This window comes from Astyanax mexicanus, chromosome 1 (assembly GCF_023375975.1).
Source record: "Astyanax mexicanus isolate ESR-SI-001 chromosome 1, AstMex3_surface, whole genome shotgun sequence".
NCBI lineage: Eukaryota > Metazoa > Chordata > Actinopteri > Characiformes > Acestrorhamphidae > Astyanax > Astyanax mexicanus.
In genome coordinates, this window is record NC_064408.1 from 18006230 (window position 1) to 18027971 (window position 21742).

The following is a 21742-nucleotide window of genomic DNA, read 5'->3' on the forward strand; positions in this document are numbered from 1 at the left end:
GGTTTAGATCTGATTTTTTCAAGAGGTCATAAATCGGATACGTATCCAATCCATTGATATATAACATGAATGTGAATGGTCAAATCAGAAATCATGCGTCTTTTTGCTTTTACTCATGCGCTACGTGATTCTCTCTTGTACCCACACATCTCTTGGTGCAGCTGTGCAGCTATAGCTACAAAAACAGCAAAAGCAAACCGCCTGTCCTTTTTTCACCTCCTCGACCTCAGCATGAACTTCAGACCAGCTGTTTCCTCTCCACTCGAGGAAAAGATGCTCCACATTTGAGCTGCTAATGCATCCATTTCCCTTTATAAAGCTACTAGTCGTCTCTCAAATATGTTGTTTTTTGTTGTTCAATGTGCACATGCAAGGAGTTTCAGGGACATATTTGTTCACATTACACACAGATACAGGTCACTTACATTTGTGAACATCAACCATCAAGATCTGAGCAAAAAATCGGATTTGAGCAATGTGGCTAGTAATGTGAATGTTGCCTGAGTGACTGAGTAATCTAGTGCAATGTGTGAATAAGTAAGAGAAGTTAATTATTGAGTAACTGAACAAGTGAGTGAATGAACGAGTGAGTAAGTGAGTGAGTGAGTGAGTGAACGAGTGAGTTAGTGAGTGAGTGAACGAGTGAGTGAGTTAGTGAGTGAACAACTGAGCGAGTGAACAAGTGAGTGAGTGAGTAAATAAGTGAGTGAACGAGTGAGTAAGTGAGTGAATGAGTGAGTGAGGGGCTGAGTAAGTGAGTGATAGAGTGAGCGAGTAAGTGAGTGAACGAGTGAGTTAGTAAGTGAGTGAATGAGTGAGTAAGTGAGTGAATGAGTGAGTGAGGGGCTGAGTAAGTGAGTGATAGAGTGAGCGAGTAAGTGAGTGAACGAGTGAGTTAGTAAGTGAGTGAATGAGTGAGTAAGTGAGTGAATGAGTGAGTGAGTGAATGAGTGAGTAAGTGAGTGAGAGAGTGAACGAGTAAGTGAGTGAGAGAGTAAGTGAGTGAGTGAGTAAGTGAGTGAAAGAGTGAGTGAGTGAGTGAGTGAGTAAGTGAGTGAGAGAGTGAGAAAGTAAGTGAGTGAGTGAACAAGTAAGTGAGTGAGTAAGTGAGTGAGTGAACAAGTGAGTGAGTAAGTAAGTAGGTGAGTGAGTGAGTAGGTAAGTGAGTGAGTAAGTAAGTGAGTGAGTGGATGGATGGACGAGTGAGTGAGTGAGTGAGAGTGTGAGTAAGTGAGTGAGAGAGTGAGTAAGTAAGTAAGTGAGTGAAGGAGTGAGTGAGTGAAGGAGTGAGTAAGTAAGTGAGTGAGTGAGAGTGTGAGTGAGTAAGTAAGTAAGTGAGTGAGTGAGTGAATGAGTGAACGAGTGAGTAAGTAAACGAATGAGTGAGTGAGAGTGTGTACTTCAGAGTTGAACGGAGTCCAGTCTGGCGTGCTTCGCGCGGGGCCGGTGGGAGGCGCCCGAGTGTTGAAAGCTGTGGAGTGTGGGGGGCGCTGACTGTGGGGCAGCTGGAGTTTGGTTTTGCCTTCACAAAAAAAACTTCTCCAGTGAGAGAGGGGTCCGTGCAGCATCTGTACTACTGGTCTGCTGTGGTCATTCTGATGGATATGAAACTCAGCAGCATCTAAACATCTGCAGGTACATACACTCTAATGGATATTTCTGTTCGTTTTTAAAGTTTAATTGTTAGTTGGAGGTTTTCTGCTGTAGTAAATGATGTTATTTTGTTGTACGTTAATTGTTTTAATTACTAGCTCAAAAAGCTGCAGGTGTGTTTGCCAGTGTTCAGTGGCGCATGCGCATTAAACGTGAACGTTAAATTGCCATAAAGCTTACATATCAAATTATTTTATTTTTTTTCATAAGAAAAAGCAACTGTTTTTGGTACAATTCCTTAGAAAGAGCTTAATATTAATGTTTATATTGTATTGTAGTATAGTGTAGTGTAGCTGTAGTGTTCTCAGTTAGCTCATTTAAGCATTATCAAAGCAATTAAAAGTGGCTATGTTAAGTAGTGTTGGCTACTTTTAGCTTACTGGTTCTTAATTCTGCTCCCAAACGCAATTTCTGGTTAACAATTTGAATTATTGTTTTCTGAAACCTACCCCGCCTTTTTTAGTAAATATTTTTATAATTTAAAATATTATTTTGTAATATATATTTTGTACCTTGTCTCTTTTTGTTTAATCCCATTGTGCACATATAATAAAAAAATAAATTGGGAAAGTGCCTAGTACAAGGCAATATTGTTGTACCATGCACAATTTATTTTTCTATGTTCCTTTACTCACTGAAAGAAATTATAGATAATACGTCTTAAGGTAACCTTGGTGTGGTGTCTTCTTGTCCACCATCAAGAGCTACATCTTAATCCACATGATTGTTTCTTTTTAGAGCAGCAAAAGAGAAACATGGCTACAATTTAATGTCACCCTGCACACCTGGTCTAATTAACCATCTAATTGAACAGCCTTTTGTGAGGCTAAGATGTGTGCTTTGAAAAGAAGGAGTAAGCTGAGGAAAAGGTGTAGCTACAATCTAACTTACATGGGTCTACCCTGCTGGTTAGTTGAAACATTTTATTTCAGGGTTGTTTGATTTTATGGTAATCTTTCTTCTCCCATTCAAGTTCACTGTTAAATAATATTTATTTGATATTCTTGGGGTTAGTTAAACTGTTAAGTACTTATTCAATATCTATTCTAGTATAATATAGCAATATGTAGTACAGGCCAAACCTCATCTCTAAAGCCTCAAACATATTAAGTGAAATCCTGTAGTAGAAAGGTGGGAGCATATCTGAAATGTTCAACAGTGTTGTAGAACTGATGATTACAGCAGTTTAAGCAAGGTAACAGCAGTTAACATGTAACTTTTTCCTGACAAATATGTCACTTAGAACTAAGGATTTTTTATGGGCATTCTTGATTGATGCTGACTGTTGTGTTTTGAGTGAAACTCAACTTTAACTTAGTTACTGAACAGCCATCCTCAAACAATACCGCATTATTATCCGTGCATTAGATATATTTTTTAAATGGGTCCTGTAGGTAGGCTTATAGTTAGGTTTATATAAAATGTACTGAAAATATTTATTTATTTATTTATTTATTTATGGTGCATAATAAATGTGCACTAGATTGTGTTCTGGATATGATATATTATTTTGGTTACAATATTTTTGGTGACCTCATAGCCGACTGAAAAGTCTCAGGTTCATCTTGTAGAATATATGAACAGTGCTTTTTGTCCTTTGGGATGGAAGTTTAGAGATAATTGCCCATTGTAAACATTTTTTTTCTTCCTATAAAGGAAATGGTTGATCATTGCTTGTAACTTTTTATTGTTTTATGAGCGGCTTTCTGCCACGCTTGTGATTGCAGCTGTTCTTGGTAATTCATCTCGACACTTTATCAAGGTTATTATAATTCATCTGGTCAAAATATATCCCCCTGACAGTTTATGAAGTAAGTGGAGATGTGATGTTAATATGTTAACACTCATATAAAAAGATTCTTATGAATTATGCTCGTTCACTGATTTACTTGGGGCTAATCAGTGTTATCTGTAATGCCAAAGAAATCCTGCTACTGTTATTCTGTAAAGATAACTGATATCTGTATATGCAGTGCTGATAAGTGTTTGAATTGTTCATCTGCAGAAGTTTTTTTTGAGGATGTGCAGTTTTACACATACTTTGGTTACTAGGGCTTGTTTGTGATTAAATTTATGAACATTCAGTAGTTCTAAAATATATATTTTTGAAGCTGAATAATGTCATTTTACACACATGTTTAATCAAATGTGTGTAATCAAACAATCAAATTTAGGTTTTCTGCTACTTTTTGGGAGGACTTTAGTCATGGGTGGTCTGAAATGTAAATGTTAAAGAAGAAATGTGTGCCAAGTTAAGAGGTTTATGTTGAGTACAGTCTTCATTTACCCTCTGGCGTATTCATGGACCAAATTAGTTCGAATTGTGTGGACATTTCAATGTATTCTAGGAAAAGTAGGAAGGGGTTGCACGTTGTACTAGTACCTTATATGTGCTGTGTGTTCTGTCCCTTAGATCTCTCTACAAAAAGACCTTACATATACATATAAAGTACAGCGTCTGTTTTGGTAGTGTCAGCAGCAATACTTTACTGCAAATTGCAGGAGCATCTTAAAATCCTGATGCTATGATTGTTGTGAAACATCTAGGGTCATTTCCCTTCTGAAGTTAATGTTAACATGACTTCCCAGTTGAACTCAACACAGCACTAAACACTGGAGATGGATGGCACTCATGTGATCAACTAGAATCTTTAGTTAATGTTAAAACCACAGCAGATTAGCAGGTCACAAGATTTGGATGCGTCTCCAGGTACATTCCTTAAAACAAGTGTTTTTCTAGGTTCTGTGGTAGGCAGTGGTCCCAAATCAAAACATTTGGCCATTGTTTGAAATCTTTTTTAAATTAATGCAAAACCTTTCATAGAAGGTTCTACATATTCTACCTATTAGCAGTGGGGCTGTATTAAATCTTACTCGTTTTAGTGCTATATAAAATGTTTTTGCTTTGAATATGCTCGTCCACTGTTATTGCAGTCTTGGAAACTGATTTGAGGCTTCATAGCCCACTGTAGGTGTTTGGTGGGAATTGGTGGTGAGACTACCATGTAAATTGGTAGGACCACTTTAAGGTGGTGAATTTTGGAAGGTCAATTTATTACTTACTAAAAACTCAAACATATAGACTTTTTTGTTATTATTGAACTCGTGCAGCAGGTCTTAAATACTTTAACCTGTATTTGGTAAAAGCATGTTCGCATAGAATGGCAATTTTGAAACTGTTCTTTGTAGGGAATGTATCCAGCTGCTCCCATTGCTGAAATATTGCCAGACATGGACTAGAGGGGTATAAAGCCCCCTCATTAAACTGTGGAGCAGTGGAACTGATGTAATGCTTCACTACAGACTCACATAGAGGATGAAACTTGATCCATCAGGTTTGATCCGGTTTAACAACTGTGCTTGTGACCCACAGGATGTTTCAATTTATAACAGAGAGGGTTGTTCATGTTTTGGACCCTAATAAGCTTGGCATCCTCCAAGTGTGTAGATGCATATCAGGAAATCTCTCTATATTGATATTGATTATAGTTCTGAGGAGAAATCTAAAATTGATCAGAACACTGAGGTTGTTTACCCCTTAATTGTGCTCTTATTTACCTTCTTACACTTGAAGATTGCTTGAAATAGACCTTTGTAGAAAAGGCAGTGTTGTGTTTATAAAACAAGTTCACTGCAACAGGTTTCCTTAGAGCTTGCTTTTTATCTTTTCCAAGTGTTTTGTGATATCCGTTAAGTTTATTTAAGGTTCATGCTAGGTCAAACCTGCCTATTGTTCTTGGCTTATATGAAACCTCTGGGATATATGTGTTAACCAAATATGTGTTAAATATGATCATATTTCATATGATCAAAACGGATATACCTGGTTTGCTGAGGGTGAGAATCATAAGATGGAACCTGTGATGTGAGTGAGACAAGCACATGTTGGGATAAAATTAACTGGATTTAATTGCTCAACCTTTGGTCGCTGACGACCTTTGCTCAATAAACTCTTGGCATTTCTCATTTAGCCGTGGATAGCTAGGCACATCATCTGGAGGTAGGTCTCACTTAAGGCTTTATCCCATACTTTCTTTAATAATCAGTGTATTATGTGTATAGTTGCTTTTGTGTTTCTTGGCCCTGCCTGTGTGTCGTCAGTGAGCTGCTTGTGAGCCTAAATGTAAATGGCGAATGTGTGTTTTATAGTTTGTATACGTAGGCTAGAAGTTTATTAAGCCTCTTTATGCCAGGCATATAGGAATTGAGATGTCTCTTAAGCTTTTTAACATGCTTCCGTTTGGGATACAACGATGTTGGGGAATCTGGGCTGATGCTAGTATCCGGTATTACACATGCACATATTAGCTAACGCCAGTATACACTTTTTATAACTTGAAGAGAATAGACACACCAGTATAACTTATTTTTAAAACTAATAAAAATAAATAAACATGATCTTAGAGCAATGAATTTTAAAGAAATGTGGCCAGTGTTGGCCAATTATAGTAGCCTTTTCCAGCATACAATAAATGTCAAGTATTAGTTTGAAAAATTGTCCATAACTGCTGATGCAGACTGATCTAAAAACTAAATTATCGACCGATACTGATAATTCTGATATTGTGCGTCCCTAGATTCCATGCAGGGGTGTTCAAATGTACCCGTGATACGCGTTTACTCTCTGAACCTTATTAATGAAGCATCAGCAGAATGCGTAACATATTTGACACTAATTTATATTTATTGTAGTCTCTATATTTGCGTGAAATTTAAGATAACTGGTGTTTGACTGACTGCAGTTTGATGCACACACAATTTTATAATGAATCAAGTAACAAAACTTGCCCGTTGATCGAAAACTAGCGTTTATTTTTCTTTCTCATATGGCTTATTAGCCTCCCAGTTGGCTGCAATCTTTTACAAATGTATGTAGGAGTTACCTCACTGAGATGCTATACAGTGATTCATGTGAAAAAGACAGTAGATGTCATATCAGCCTGAGTAGGCTTAGGTAATGACTGGCCTGCTGTTTTACATTTGCTGCAGTATGTCACATTTAGAGGAATGTTTTTTCTTTAGGTCACAAATGTTACAAATACATTTTTAAATTGTCTATTCGTATATATATATTTTAGATATATATATATTATTTTACATTGCTGCTGGAATCAGGCTCCAGGTTAAGTGAGCCCACGGGCAGTAAACAGGGTTGGTGTTTATCTGAAATAATAACACATTGGGATTAATGAAAACCTCCAAAAGCTGTCTGATCGCTAATGGTGCCCTCGTGTGGACAATTTAGCAATGAGTGCTCCTCAAAAGAGGTTCCCAAAAGCTGCTCAGCACAAATTATTAGTGTTAAATGGTAAAACAGGCATCACATAACAAACACATCTTTATTTAAGAAGATCTTAGTACTGTGAATCTGTTGAATCAGTACGCTGCGTCTCAGTAGACTGCGTAATTACTCATATTATTTGTTTTACTGGTATTTTACTAAGGTAACATAAAATTGACTATTTTTACATGATTCTGGTAGCAGTTTGCTTAGTGGGCTGACATGGTTGATAACGCCTTTTTTCCATGAATGCTTTTCTGTTTCCAGCAGTGGAAATGCAGAATTTATCAAGACTCATTTCCTAATTCCATCTTTGCTTTTAAATGGAATGTATGGGTGGCAGCAAAAAATTGACAGTTTTATTGACAGTATTAAAATTAACACTAATTTAAAGTTGGAGGCAGCTGCATTTTTATTTCTATAGCGCTTTTTACAATGAATGTTGTCACAAAGCAGCTTTACAGAGATGCGGGTCAAAACCTCACATGAGTAATCACCACAGTGATGGTGGCAAGGTTGTGGCAGCAACAGTAGCAAGAATAAAAACTTTTTTTAATTGCTTAATGTGCTCATTAAAGGTTATTGTATGCTTTATTTTGTGTGAAACCTGTGTGCATTTAGTCATATTTATTCCTTCAGAAAACCTGACGTGTTCATACTGATAGACTACCTGGCTGAACCTTTGAGACAGTGTGTAGTATTCTAATTGTCCATAAGAGGGAGACATTAGCATGTGAATGATTCATTTTTCCAGCTGTGAACAATAATTTTATCAAAATTATTGCATATTTGTTTAAATATGTGAGGTGCTTTTAAGTTTAGTGATGTTTAATTGAGTGTTATAAATCAACGCATTTAATCAGCTGAAGTTCCCTTTACCCTAGGCCAAGCTTAGTATGTAGGTAATATTAATTGCATAGGGAATTATAGTTAATTAATTGCTTAGGAAACCTCTTGAATAAAAGACAGCGCAAAGCAATGGACTTTATGGGTTTATGTTCTGTGATGGTAGATCAATGCCACGTTGTATCTACTGAGGCTAGAATGCTGGAAACAGTGTTGTCTGAATGACAGTCCCCCCCCAACATACCCTCACATCACCCTGCCATAATAAAGGACACCTAGTCCTTGCTGACTGTGCTGCAGTTTTTCCTTTGTTTCCCACAGTAAAATGTTTCTTACTAATTTAAAAAGCATAGGTGCCAAAAAGGGAAGTGCCTTGTATTATTCAATGAAGAAATTTATGTAAATTTAAGATTAAGAGCTTCCACCTTACAGATGCTGTAAGTGACAATGAAAATTTCCAATTTTTTTTACGAGTTCTGTGTTAGCAAAATGCTGACATCTACCTGTCCTGACCTGCAAAAAGCTTGCATCTTGTTTTTTAAAATGTTGACGTTTTCTGAATCTGGTTGTTACTTATAATATGTGAACATGTGATAACTGGACCAGCACGAATGCATTTATATTGCATCTACTTTGTTCCTAAAGTTTCAAAGACAAAACTGTCTGAATATTAGTTGGAGAAATCTGTGTAAACTTGATTATATACTTTAGTTTATTGTTTGATTGAAAAACATTGCAAGCATTTTCTATCATAATATCACTAAATACATTTTACAAGGCATGTAATTGTCAAAACAAAGAAGGAAAGTAGCAAAGTTGTATTTTTTGGGGTACATTATGTAGTATTTTTATGTTGCTCTTTTGAATTATGTACTGATATCCTCTTCTTCCCCCTCTTGTTTTTTTTTTTTTTTCTCTCTAGGCTCAGTGTGAAGAATGTGCACTTGTTGAATATCCCGACTGCACGTGTCCCCTTTCTTTGAGGAGTCTTGTGCCCCCCCTTTGCCTCCTTCTTTTCTTGTTTGTTTCCTGGTCTCGTGGTTCTTCAGCCATGTCAACAGAAGTAGAGCCCATTGCCGTGGTTCCTCCAGACCCTACTGGACCCACCACTGAGCCCACTGGACCTAGTACTGCTCCTGAGACCACCACAGCAACTTCTGCTGCAGCGACCACAACACCTGCCACAAACAAGGCTGCATTCTTCTCCAGGGACAAAAAGAAAAGTATAAATAGTTTATATTGATCTAATGATCACAGTTGATTAATGAATGCATCTGTTATCATCATTTTGTTGTTTGTATTGACGGCTATAATTACATTTATTTCTAGTTTGTGTGCATTTCTAGGCTTGTTATACACATCACAATAAATATGTGGAATGATTTGTAGTCAAGTTTTTTTTTTTATATACAAATACCTCCAGAGTTTTCTCCTTTGACAATGATGCCCTCCTCTAATCAATGGTGTTGTCTTATTTCACACAAATGGGTTTGATGTTGATTAGATATTCATAACCTTTTGATATTTAAATGTGTTAAAATTTGACTTTCTCCCTTTAATGTTTAGTGCCAGAGAAGACTGATGACTACCTGCTGGCCAGGTTTCAGGGAGATGGAGTTAGGTATAAGGCCAAATTGATTGGGATTGATGACGTGGCTGAGGCCAGAGGGGACAAAATGAGCCAGGACTCCATGATGAAGTTGAAGGTAAAGATCCAATCTGGGTTGTATTCAAAATAAGTTTGGGAAAACAATTTCTCTCCGCTTTAAGCTGGGATTCATATACATTATTTTCAGTGAAATGCATGGAGTAGATTTTTACTGCACACTCTGTTTACTCCTGTGTTTGCCACTGTATTACATTTTTGCCATAATAAAAGCTATCCTGTTATTGTCATTGTTTACGTTGTTGATAGACAGATATAATTACATTGCTTTTAAGTTATTAAATATATGCATTTGTAGGCGTGATATACACATCACAAATGAAATGATTTATTATATATATATCGAGTTATTTGTTTTATTTATGCACACATATTTACACACACAGTAGTTCCCTCCATCAAGTCTAAATTCCCCCCTCTTCTGGCTGCAAACCACACCACCTAAGTTTGTGCCAAACTGGCAAGTACTCTGCATATCACAAATGGTGTTGACAGCAGCATGTGTAAATGTGAGCAGTGAGCGTGTGTAAAAGCGAAGTGTAAAAGCAGCTTAATGTAGCTGGCAAGTTACAGAAGCCTGTATGTCTAAAATGATTTGTTCATTATTGAAATTGGATAAAATGGTTCTTTGAACTATTAAAAAAATATTTGTAATAGATTCTAGAGAATCTCTTCTATATGTAAAGGTTCTTTACTAATTTAAAGCCTCTCCACACTCTGCATCTGCTTCTTTATTACAAACATGACCCTATAGCATTCTATAGCTTTGCTATGCCAGAACCACCTTTTGAAGCACCTTTTAAGGTGCATTACTGAGGTATGTAGTTTGCACAGTGCTAAAAGTTAACCTGATGGCTATGTTGGGCACGTAGCTTCAATACATTACTAAATAAATAAACTGACCAAGTAAGAAAGTAAGACGGTTGACGTGTTTTGGGTGTTGACTGCGTTTTGGTTACTTTTGTTTTAACAATTGTTGCAGTTTTAAAATGACCAAAATGCTTTGGATTAAATGATGTTAAAATGATTTTGTGTTTTTTACACATTGTGTTTTAGGGCATGGCAGTAGCTGCTCGTTCCCAAGGCAAACACAAGCAGAGAATCTGGGTGACCATTTCTCTAAGTGGGCTGAAGATCATTGATGAGAAGACTGGAGTAAGATATAAAATTGTATTGTATTGTATTGTTGTCCTTTGATGTCTCGCATCTACTTTTAGTCTACTAATGCCCATGCCTCTGTTTTTTCTTATGTCTTTTACAGGTGATTGAACATGAACATGCAGTCAACAAGATCTCCTTTATCGCCCGTGATATCACAGATAACCGGGCATTTGGATATGTCTGTGGGGCAGAGGGCCAACACCAGTTCTTTGCCATCAAAACAGCTCAGCAGGTGTTTGTCCCTTGTGTATTTGTACACTATTGTAAAAGTTCAAGAATTGTAAGATCATTGCTATATTCATGCTTTTGACCTAATTTATAAGTGTATCATTAAAATACATTAACTATGCAAATATGATTTATTTACCAAAGTTTGTGAGATGGATAGAAGAAATGACTGGAGGTTTTTCTCCAGTTATTGTGTAAATTTGTTCATTTCCATCTTCTGAGTTTAATCATTACCTTGTTTTTTTGTGTGTGTTTTTTGTTTTAAATGATTTGCTCTGTTTGCATCAATCCTCCAGGCAGAGCCGTTGGTGATGGATCTGAAAGATCTGTTTGAACTGATCTTGAACATGAGGAAGAAAGAAACTGAGAATGCGCAAAAAGTAAATAACTCTTAATTCACATTTTGTTAATACTGAGTGTTGATGTTCCAGAGACTGTATTCAAATAACTGTAAAGGGTGTGGGATTATAAAGCCCTGTTACTCTACACCTATTCAGGCTAAATGTAAATTTAGAATGTTAAACTGAACAGATACTTTAAATATAATAATAATAATAATAAATGTTTACCTGTTATTTCAATACATTTCCTCCCTTCTTTAAACAGACAGAAACCAGCAATGCAGTGGTTGAGGTAGGTCATGGACTCGCTTATGTAATTTCAGATATGATTTTTAAATGTTTTCATATTTGTGACGCTGTTAGTTCTGTGTTTTAAGAATGGAGGCGATGCCTTGCTCAATCTGGATGCTGAGGTGAACACTGTAAAAGTAAGTTGTTACTGAATCACACTTGTTTGACATTTATATTATTTATTGATTTATTGTAAGCAGAATGTTACTAAGAAAATATATTGTTTGTGTGTGTTCAGACTGTGGACCTATTTGGAGACATGTCTACACCCCCTGACATCAACTCGCCAACGGTAACACACATTTTAGCCACATCACAAATTGAGAATTGGTTCATAATCAGAATATTACATTAATTTTATTTTAAATCTGTGTGTGTGACTTTTAGATAAGTGCTTTTATGTCACAATATTTCTTATTTTATCCTTTGTGATCAGGATGCTTGGAAAAATCACACAGGGGTATTTTTTTATTTATTTATCTGTCTGTCATGCTATGTAATGCTAAGCTTAATTCTGCTTAAGTCTTTCCTTGCTGTCTTTTACCTCATTTCATACTGTGAATTAAATGGTTTTTATATTGTTTGGGTGGGATTTGCCAATAATCATGTGGTGAATTAATGTAGTGTTTTTTTTTGTCCGTAAATATCAGTCTGAAGACATCAAAACTAACTGACTTACTTAACCTATAGTTAGGGACCTATAGTATAGTGTAAAAAGATTTAGGCTAGTGTGCATAATACAGTTGCATAGTTTATAAGAGTGATGTACTTTCAATTGTCATGAATACATTTGAATAGAAATGCAACTTTAATAAAACAAACAAAAAAATATATACAACTAAACTGTTGTCAAAGTTTGGGTTGTTTAATTTGCTAAAATATGTGCAATAGTAAAATTAACAAAAACTATGGTGTGCAAGACCAGGAATTTTAAACAAAGTTGACACTTTGCTTGACTGACCTGAATGGGCTCTCTTTGGAAAGTAAAATGACTGAGGTTGTGTCTATATATTGTACAATAACTTCATTGCAGAAAGTTCAGCTCACCTGTTAATCACTGAGTTTAGTATTTCTGTTTAGGCCATCAGACTAAATCAGCAAACTATGCTGTGCTCTGTCCATTATGTCCCACCCCTGGGCTTGAATTGTATCCATTATGTCTGTAGATATTTTCTCTTTACTGATCTTCTATTTTCCTTCTCTTTTTTTTCTTTTATCCTCTCTTAATTTCAGCCTAACAGTGTTTTGTTGCTGGAGCTTGGTGCTGTGATTGATGCCAACCAAAACCATCTTAAAGGAAACCCTTTTGTCTCGTATCCCACTGTTCCTTGCAACACGCCCTGCGATGCCCCATTTTCTTCCACCTTAGATATATTTCCCAGTCCTGACCCATTCAGTAATGACCTATTTGCTCCCCGAAATGGTGAAGCAAGCTCCTCACCTTCTCCCATTTCATCCAGTAATATCCAGTCTGTTCTAATGTCCAATCAACAATCAATTCTTTTTGACTGTGTCTTAAATGGGGTAGTAGAAAATAAGGACCTAAATGGAGAGACTAACTGTACCCCATTTAGTGAAAAGTTAGTGAAGAGCATGAATGGCTCTGCTGGGTTTTCAGCCAGCAACTCACTTATGAATCTGTCAGTGCAGCCCCCTCCTCCTTCAGTTGACACAATGGTCTCAATGGCCCCAACCGCTTCTGTTCTGTTTAATGGCCTCAGCAAATCAGAGCTTTCTTTATTTCAAACTCCGCCTTTTTGTAATAGTGAAACTATTCGTCCCCCACCTCCAAACTCTAAAAGTGGCCGGAGAAGAGAAAAGGTGATTTATATAATTTTGTGCACACTTCTTAGTGGGTGATGGCTTTCTGTGCACAATTAAACTTCCACACTACAACAGCTGTCCTTACTTGCAGCTGACTGGCTTCAGTGCACCATAATAGATTATACTCTAATTCATTTAAGTGCAAGTATTAATGCCATCATTTATTGACTGTGTTCTAAAGCCTCGGTTCTAAAGAAATGGCTTTTATAATGATAAACATTATAATTTAAGGTTTTATTTATATTTTAAGTATCAGTATGTATGTAATACCAAAACACCAGACACAGCACTGTGTATATTAAAATAGAAAATGTGTTAATCTGTGTCAACATAAGTTGCACTCTACTTAGTATTTCACTGACTGTAAACTGCACTGGATGGTGTAATAATCATACCTCTTTATTAATTGCAATGTTTTTATGATATCATTTGCACAAAAATGTACTCTGCTGGGCGTCATCCCTCCAGAAACCAAGCCATTTTCACACGAATGTATGTCAAATCAAATATAAATATGCAATATTTATGTGCATACATTTATATTCATATTTATATGAATTAGTTTATATTTAGTATAAATTAGTTGCAGTATGATGGCAGTTCCTGGTGATGGGTGGTGTTTCATGGTCACAGTTAAGGTGTTTTTGGTGGCATTGTTGGATGGACTGGGAATGTTTGCATGTCTGGAATATAAATATATATTTTACTAAACCTTTTTTGTTGTTGCTGTTAACCATGTTTTAACACTGAAATGAATGTTCTGGCTAATAAAAAGCAGACTGATTGAACATATATTCTCTGCAAATTAAAAAAAGCACTCACTGAACACTTAAGAACACTTACTAATACAAGGTAGGGTCACTCTTTTGCTCTCCAAACATGTTTGCCAGACTCACCACAACTGGATGGTTTGTTGACTGTGTCCACTGCAGACTCAGTTTTCTGTTTTTGGCTGACAGATCAAATAAAATAAAAATAATTTAGGTGATTGTATCCACATAATTATTTTAAACCAAATTCATATTCAGTCAGTACTTCTGTAGAACTGTGGGGGTTGAGTATTGTCTGTAGCATGTGTTTTGAAATTGTAATAAAATAAGGAACTACTTATGTTTAATGAACCTGTACTGCCTCCACAGTCTCCTGCACCTGACTTGTTTGGTGCCAACCTGTTTCCCCCACCACCTCAGAGTAATGGAGCATCCTCAACTCATTCCAGCTCCTCCATTCCAGCAGATCTGTTTAATCCTGCCACCACCTCCTCCACAAACACCTTTGGTCAGTAATGAATTAATTCTCACCAACCTGTTAAGGTTATCATTATCATTATTTTTTTTGTATTAAAACTATTGACCTCTGTAATAAATTACCTTTTTTTTACAATGCATTAGGATCCATGACATTGGGACCACCATCAGTTCCTCAAGTACCTGGGACAAGTCCATGGGGTCAGCCAGCGCCCTCAATGTTTCCTCCACAAGGTCATGTCCCTCAAGTACCAGTTCAGGGTATGCCACCAAATTCGTTCCCCCAGCCTGCTGCATTTGGAGGAGCATCAGTACCTCAATGGGGACAGCAGACAGCTTCTCCTTTTGGCCCCCCAGCTGCCCCCCAAGTTTGGGGACAACCAGTTCCAGCTGTAGCACCTATGGGCAACTGGCCGCCATCAGGTCCCATGTCTAACCCAATGACACCAGGTATGTTTCCTCCCATGATGTCTCCTCCAGGAGGAATGATGGCAGGCCAACAGCCTTCAGTGGCAATTTCTCGACCGCCACCACGCCCTCCTGTAAAGGAAGAGCCACCTGCTGCTAAAAGTGCTTTTACGTCTTTGGACCCCCTTGGTGGGAAGCAGCAGAAGGCTGGGAAGGAGATGTTCAAAGATTTCCAGATGGCTAAACCTGGAAGTGCTTCTGCGCCTAGCTCAAACACCAATGGCTCATTTGACCAATACTTCTCCAGCAAAGTTGGCGTACCCCAGGAAGCAGCAGATCACGATGACTTTGACATTAACCAACTTTCTGTAAAAAGCTCTGGTAAGACTTGGTCTCAAAGTAAAAAAAAAGCCCTTTACTGGAGATCTACATTTACATAATGACACACATACTTTCATTTCCAGAGCCATCTAAACCTGCCCTTCAGACAGTTTCTGCAACTGTTGCTCCAGCTCAAGCTCCAGGCCTGACAGGAGGACTTTTGGATGCTGCCTTTTCTCCTAATCCAGCTCCAGCCCAATCAGGCCCAGTTCCTGCAACAACTGCAAACATTTTTGATGACACTTTTGGAAGCAGTCCTTTTGGGGCACCATCTACAACTATGGTAAGAGAAGTCAACACGTGATCTCTAAAATGATGGGGGCAAACTAAATTTAAGTAAAATATAGATCGAAATTTTGGGAAATATGGGAAATGTGACTCAGTCTGATCAATAAAATTTTTAAAGTATAAAGTAATTGCTTGATAAAATGGCTTTTGTGTCACAGGTCTGACTGAAACTAAACTCAAAATATGTCCTTTCCTTTACAGACTTCTCCACCTACACAGACCAATGTAAACGCTGATCCTTTTGGAGATGCTTTTGGAAATCCTTTTGCCTAAGCTTCGCCTTGTCCTACCCTGTGAGGTACACAAAACAACTTTATTTCTTTAATACACACACTTAGTAGGGTCTGGTGGTAATTTTATAAGCAACTGTACTACTTCTGACTGCCCATAACAAGCAGCTAATGCTGCTAATGATGTGCAGAATCTAGTCCAAAATGTACATGGCACAGAATTGTGGAAGTTACAATCTCTAAGTTTAGCTTCAGACCCTGAATCTGCAATCCTTGTACATTCTCACTACTGGCTGTGGAATTATGGTTTTATATAAATATTTGGTTGCCTTAAACAAAAAGACAAAATGTTAATTGGCCTATATTTTTCTTTTTTGTTGGTAAGCATTAAACAAAGCCTTTGTAGCTAGCCAGTATAAAACACAGGATTGTTGGCAAATTGTAATGCAGTTGCTCTCTCTTTTGTAATAAAGAACGATGTGGCTTGAGCAAAGTTTTTTAACACCTTACAGAGTATGTACCTAATAAAACTCTTTGGCAGAAACCAAAGTTTGTAAACTCTTTACAGGCTATTCCAAAAGCTTAATTTTGTTTTATGTAATCCATGGTCTATTTGAAGTTTGTTTTAGATTATCTTGCTGTTGTAGAAGCCATCCTCATTTCAGATATAGCCTTTTCCAATATATTATGCGATCTGCGGCCACTCTTGTGCATTGCAGTTTCATTTTTCCATCTAAATGTCTTTGTTTAACCCAAAATAGAACTTTCTGGCATTCTTGAGACACAAAGTTTTGCAAGTTTTCATAGAAAGGTTTCCATGTTGAAGTGGAGTAGTGCACCAACAGTCATTGCTTCCAGCATATCCCAGCTGTTTTGTTCCTTAGAGCTGTGTGTAAGCTGCAAGCTGTAGAGGTCATGATGCATGTTTGACGTTTGAATATTTGTGTAATATGGGCAGTGTGAGCAGTTCATCAATAATTAACATAAAATATAATAATTCTTAAACTGGTCTTCTGACTCATTTTTCTAGTTACTGCTAATTCAGTCCATTTTCTAAAAGCATGTAAACTGAATGCCAACAATAATTCAGGATTTAAAATTGGATTCAAAATCTGGAGATGAAACTTAAGCCTAAATCCATTGACTTTACTTGAGCAGTCTCTGTGATTGTGGGATTGTGTGCTGCTTAAGCAGAAAAAGTATTAGAAATTTGTATAGTTTTAGTGTTACAGTTGTAAGTTGTTAACATTGTTAAAGATCAAAGTTCACTATTTCTACACTTCTTTTTAAATCACATGGTTTTCCTGTCATTTTCATTTTAGTTTCTTCAACGAGAATGGGAGCGTCAAAAAGTCTGCCACATTCAGTGCTGTGAACTGGAAACACTGGACATTGTGAGCTCCTTCCTTTAGTCTGCACTTCACTGGCCCTGCTGTGTCGGCATGTTTTTTCTTTTTCTCCCTGTGTGCCTTTTTGTTACTGACCTCGGGTCATCTTACCCCGTTAATAAATCAACTGATTCCATTTCCCAAAGTGCCTGTGATGATCAAGTAAGCACATATCAAATGTGGGTTAGAGGAATGGGTGTGAGGCAACAAAAATGAAGATGAAGAAGGTGGCAAATGATGCATGTTCATGTATTTGATAATACAGTATGCTTTGTTCTATCTGACATTAAAGAAAGCATGAATTAATGCTTGTCTTTGCCCAGTTTCCTTTCTTGCACTTTCATGAAAAATTGTAATGCATTACTTTTAATAAAACATAATATTTAAGTAGTGCGCCCCTAAATTGCAAATTAGGCCCTTCCAATGCAATATCGCTTTTGAGAGAAATTAGTTCTTTTACTATTAGCTCTTTACTATTTCTAGTGGTTGTGGTGTTGATTTTCTTCTTCAAATTGGAAAATTGTTGATTTTGTTTTTATGGTTTTTGGTTGGAATAGCTCAATTGTTAAGATTTGGTCATTTAATTTTTCAAATTAAAGCTTTCTTTCATATAAACAAGAGTCTTGACCTTTGAAAGGAAACGATTCACTAAATGCTACAAACAAGTATCAGTGTCCGGGAATTACGTAAGGGCGCCTTCCCTAGCACTGTGTCGTCTTTGTTTGGCTCTTGACGTTGTTTACAAGGGACCTGCATTCTCTTGGGTTGATTTAGGAGTAAGGGAACAGGCTGTTCCTGTCCAGCCAGCAAGCTTGCAGTTTGTGTGGTGAGGCAAAGAGCAAGGAGATGTGACCAGTTTACAGAGGTATAAAACCCCATCACCAGAGCATCTATTGTCATCTGCCAAGAATTTGCCATTATCCCTTCAAAGCTATTAATACGGAGGGGACTGCATTGCTGTGGGTATGTTGGACTGTAGCATTGGAGTGAAAGCACTACCTCACACTTCTGTTGATGCCCGGGGCTTGGATAACTAAAAGTTCGTGACTAGGGTCAAACAGACGTCCACTGTATAAAAAGGGTGGGTTTGTTGTGGAAATCCTCTGAATAATTCAGCCTCCTGGAGCAGCAGTATTTCACTTACTACACTTCTGCATCCCATCACGATGTTGAGTTCGACCAAAATCAGACATTCATCCGAACAACCGACTTCAAATATGCCTCGCCCTCTGTTCAAGAGGAACGGCAGCTGGGACCCTATCCGAGACTGGCCCAAGTCAAGCCTTTTAGACCAGTGCACTGGACCACCCTTTTTCCTGGAACCAGGTGACATTAGTTGGGTAGACACAGCCAGGAAGACCCTGGAAACATCACCTTGGCCTGGATTCCTCTGCTTTCCTCTGGTAACTTCTGTTTGCCCCGAGATATCGCCTTCATTTGGAGCTGGACAGCAAAGCCAGGTGTCACAGGTTGAATGTGACCAGAAAACCTGGAAGATCTCTTTGGATGTCAGTCATTTTGGTGCAGAGGAGGTCAGTGTCAAAACCAAAGAGGGCTACTTGGAGATAACAGGTAAATTTCCTCTTTACTCTCTAATGCAAAGTTTGTTGATGTCTTTTGGACAAATTACATAGTCACAGGGTTTTGCTCTGTGAATTATCAGTGCAAATATCTAAACTCAAATTATCTATGTGATTTCATACGCAGACTATGCAAATCTAAAAGTCTTTAAATACCCCAGAATGGATTTTTATCTTATATTTTCTTCATTAAAGGAAAGCATGAGGAAAGACAAGATGAACAAGGGGTAATTTCCAGGAGCTTTACAAGAAAGTACAAGTAAGACCAACACATTTGATTTGTTCTAGCCTTTACTTATGTATAGTATTATGCCAAAAGTCATGGGACAGTATCTAGTTCACTTTCCAATGACGATTTAATTGCGATGTTTTACATTTCCAAGCTTTCCCCCATGAAAACACTTTGTTACTCATGGCTTTTGCCATTGTCAGTGTATGTTTTTTGTCAAATACTTTACTTCAGTAACAACCTGCCTCCCACCCTCAAGTTATTGTCTCTATCATGATGAGAGCTTGCTGAATTAGTCTTTTCTCCATCAGGCTCCCAGCAGAAGCCGATCTACACCAGATGAGCTGCACGCTTTCTCCAGAGGGGATTCTTGTAGTGGAGGCACCTCTCGCTTCCTCTCCCATCCCCTTCCCTGCAGAGACAGAGATTCCCATTCAGATGCTGGAAAAGCAGTAGGTTTAGAAAGGTGTATACGCTTTACTAGCTCCAATACAGTGATGTCAAATCTTCTCAAGCTGCACATCTGATTTTAATTTTTTCAACAAGCTTCAGTCAACTGATAGCATGTGCTTTTGTTTGGCTGGAATAAAAATATGCAGCCAAACTGACCTGCTGCTGATAAGATTGAACCCCCTTTGCTTCAATGCTTAGTGTGAAGCCTTCTGAGTTTAAACACTGTAAATAAAGTGCAACACTTGTTTTTGTCCTCCTTTTTTAGTTTAAATATGCTTTGTTTGAGATTTAATTAAATGTTTTTGGTACCAAATTTACAAATAACCTTAATAGACACTGTACATAAAGTATGTAGACTTCTGCATAGGTTTGAGGCAACCCTGGTTAAATTACAAGCTTTTATTTGTTTGTGTAAAAAAAAAGAAACCACACACCTGTGCACATCCTAAAGCATTTTTGTTTACTGTTGTATTACCTTAATTTAACATGTTGCAAAAACAAATGTTGCATGAAAAGGTGAGGGCAGATGTATTACTTTATCATATAGTTTTACAGTAATTGTCCCAATACTTTAAGTTTATAAAGCAAATTGAACTTTTCTAAAATGTACAGAAAGGCTGTTGAAGTGTGTAATTGAAAGTCCAGCAATTACCACCCACTGCTTTTATAGACTGAATAACCATATGTCAACCAATTCTCACTTTTGGCAGTTATTTTCTTATTTTCGCTAAAATAATCAAGATGTTACCATAATAAGAGGAGAATTTTAACTGCTGCCATCATTCTCTCTTAGTTTATATGGTGTCTTTTATTCTATGTAGGATTCATGTTTTATGTAATTTTATGATTTTTTGTATTTGCCCAGGGACTCGAGTTGAAACTTGCAAACCTTTGACAAACTGGAACATTTACTGAAATGTTTATTATTGTGCACAGTCCCTGTACATTACTTGCCATTTGACCAGGGGTGCCCAAGTTTTAGAGAAGTCTATTCCAGAATGATTTCTAACTACTTGCATTTATAATGTTTCTGGTAACAGTTTTGCTTGTACTTTTACAGGGTAACTTTCTGAAAACCAAATTACTGAAATAATGCTAAAATATGTTAACATTTATAACATCTTGTATTTAAATAAATTGTTTATAAAACATTGCTTGTAGTCTTATCATTAGCATGTCAATAAAATGTCAATGTCCAATCTGATAAATTATTTTTATTATTTTTATTTTTTATATGAAATTTAGTGTTCATGTACAGCTAGCTTAGACACTCGTCCCTGAAACACTGAAGACATGTGGCAGGGGAGGCTTTACACTGAGCGGCAAGTAGGGGACAGGCTTGTACAACTGGCTGATATCTGTCAAGAAAACAAATAATTTGAGAGGAGCAATGATGGAACACAGATTAATATACTATACTTTAATATGTTTTTGTAAATTTTCTGACCTGAAATAAAAACCTTAAACCTAAATAAATAAGTAATTTCAGACCGGGATTTAGTTTGAAATTACTTAAGCAAAAGTTTTAATGACGACCTGGAGTATAAGGGCTTGAACAAATTTGTGTTTTATATATTTTAGTTTGTTTTAAACTTGACCAATAATGATAGCTATATAAACAAGTAAAAACAAAAATCCCTGCGTGGTAGTGACTGTTGTATAGTAATGTATCTCAGTAATACTACTTAGTGTTGTTTGTGAAAAGGGTAGCTATAATTTCTAGTCCTCATAGTGTGCATTTTCCGGCCTAGTCTAAAGGAAACAGAAATGTTTTTTCATGGCAGTTCACACAGTCTCTGAATAAAGAGTGAAACAGACACTGATCCACACTTTAGTGCACAAAGAAATGAATTTTCTTATTACCTAATTCCTTATTACATTATTTGCACAGTTAGCTTGTGAAAGGAATGGTTGTTTTTGTGTCAAATAAGTACATTTTCATTTTATTTTAAACTTTGACATTCTTACATTCCTATTCATCATGCCAGTCCATCACAGGATACTCATTCATATACAAGCATTACTCACACTCACATCTAGGGGGCATTTTAGTATAGGCAATTCACCACCTTCAGTGTTTTCTTTGGGAGGTGGGAGAGGGCAAGAGCAGAAAATACACCAGGCTTCTCCGCTATATGATCTTGGAACCTGCGACCCCCACGCCTCACACTGAGACACCATGTCCATGTCCAAGTCAAAGTAAAGAACTCTATTTTGGATGTGTGAGTGTTCTGGCCTAACATAAAC

General features: G+C 37.1%; 2 protein-coding genes across 5 annotated transcripts; both read left to right on the top strand.

The window, feature by feature from the left end:
• Positions 1-1474: 1474 nt before the first annotated feature.
• On the top strand, positions 1475-17539 carry dab2 (DAB adaptor protein 2). 4 transcript variants are annotated; one of them, XM_022667765.2, is made up of 15 exons: positions 1475-1635; positions 8703-9003; positions 9347-9486; positions 10503-10601; positions 10708-10839; positions 11132-11215; positions 11442-11468; positions 11554-11604; positions 11706-11759; positions 12701-13288; positions 14431-14569; positions 14683-15327; positions 15411-15610; positions 15817-15913; positions 17168-17539. In XM_022667765.2, exons 2-14 carry the CDS (start codon positions 8832-8834, stop codon positions 15886-15888), a joined length of 2403 nt encoding a protein of 800 aa, XP_022523486.2. In that variant the 5' UTR covers positions 1475-1635; positions 8703-8831; the 3' UTR covers positions 15889-15913; positions 17168-17539. The 4 variants fall into 4 exon arrangements, with proteins under 4 accessions (XP_022523486.2, XP_007257056.3, XP_007257058.3 ...); XM_007256994.4 differs by lacking the exon at positions 12701-13288 and adding an exon at positions 11904-11927 and having other exon boundaries at positions 1483-1635; XM_022667766.2 differs by lacking the exon at positions 1475-1635 and adding an exon at positions 5555-5653.
• A 356-nt stretch (positions 17540-17895) lies between these two features.
• hspb15 (heat shock protein, alpha-crystallin-related, b15) lies at positions 17896-20646 on the top strand. The gene is made up of 3 exons (XM_007256993.4): positions 17896-18805; positions 19009-19072; positions 19354-20646. The coding sequence occupies exons 1-3, from the start codon at positions 18400-18402 to the stop codon at positions 19496-19498; spliced, it is 615 nt and encodes a 204-aa protein (XP_007257055.2). The 5' UTR covers positions 17896-18399; the 3' UTR covers positions 19499-20646.
• Positions 20647-21742: the final 1096 nt, after the last annotated feature.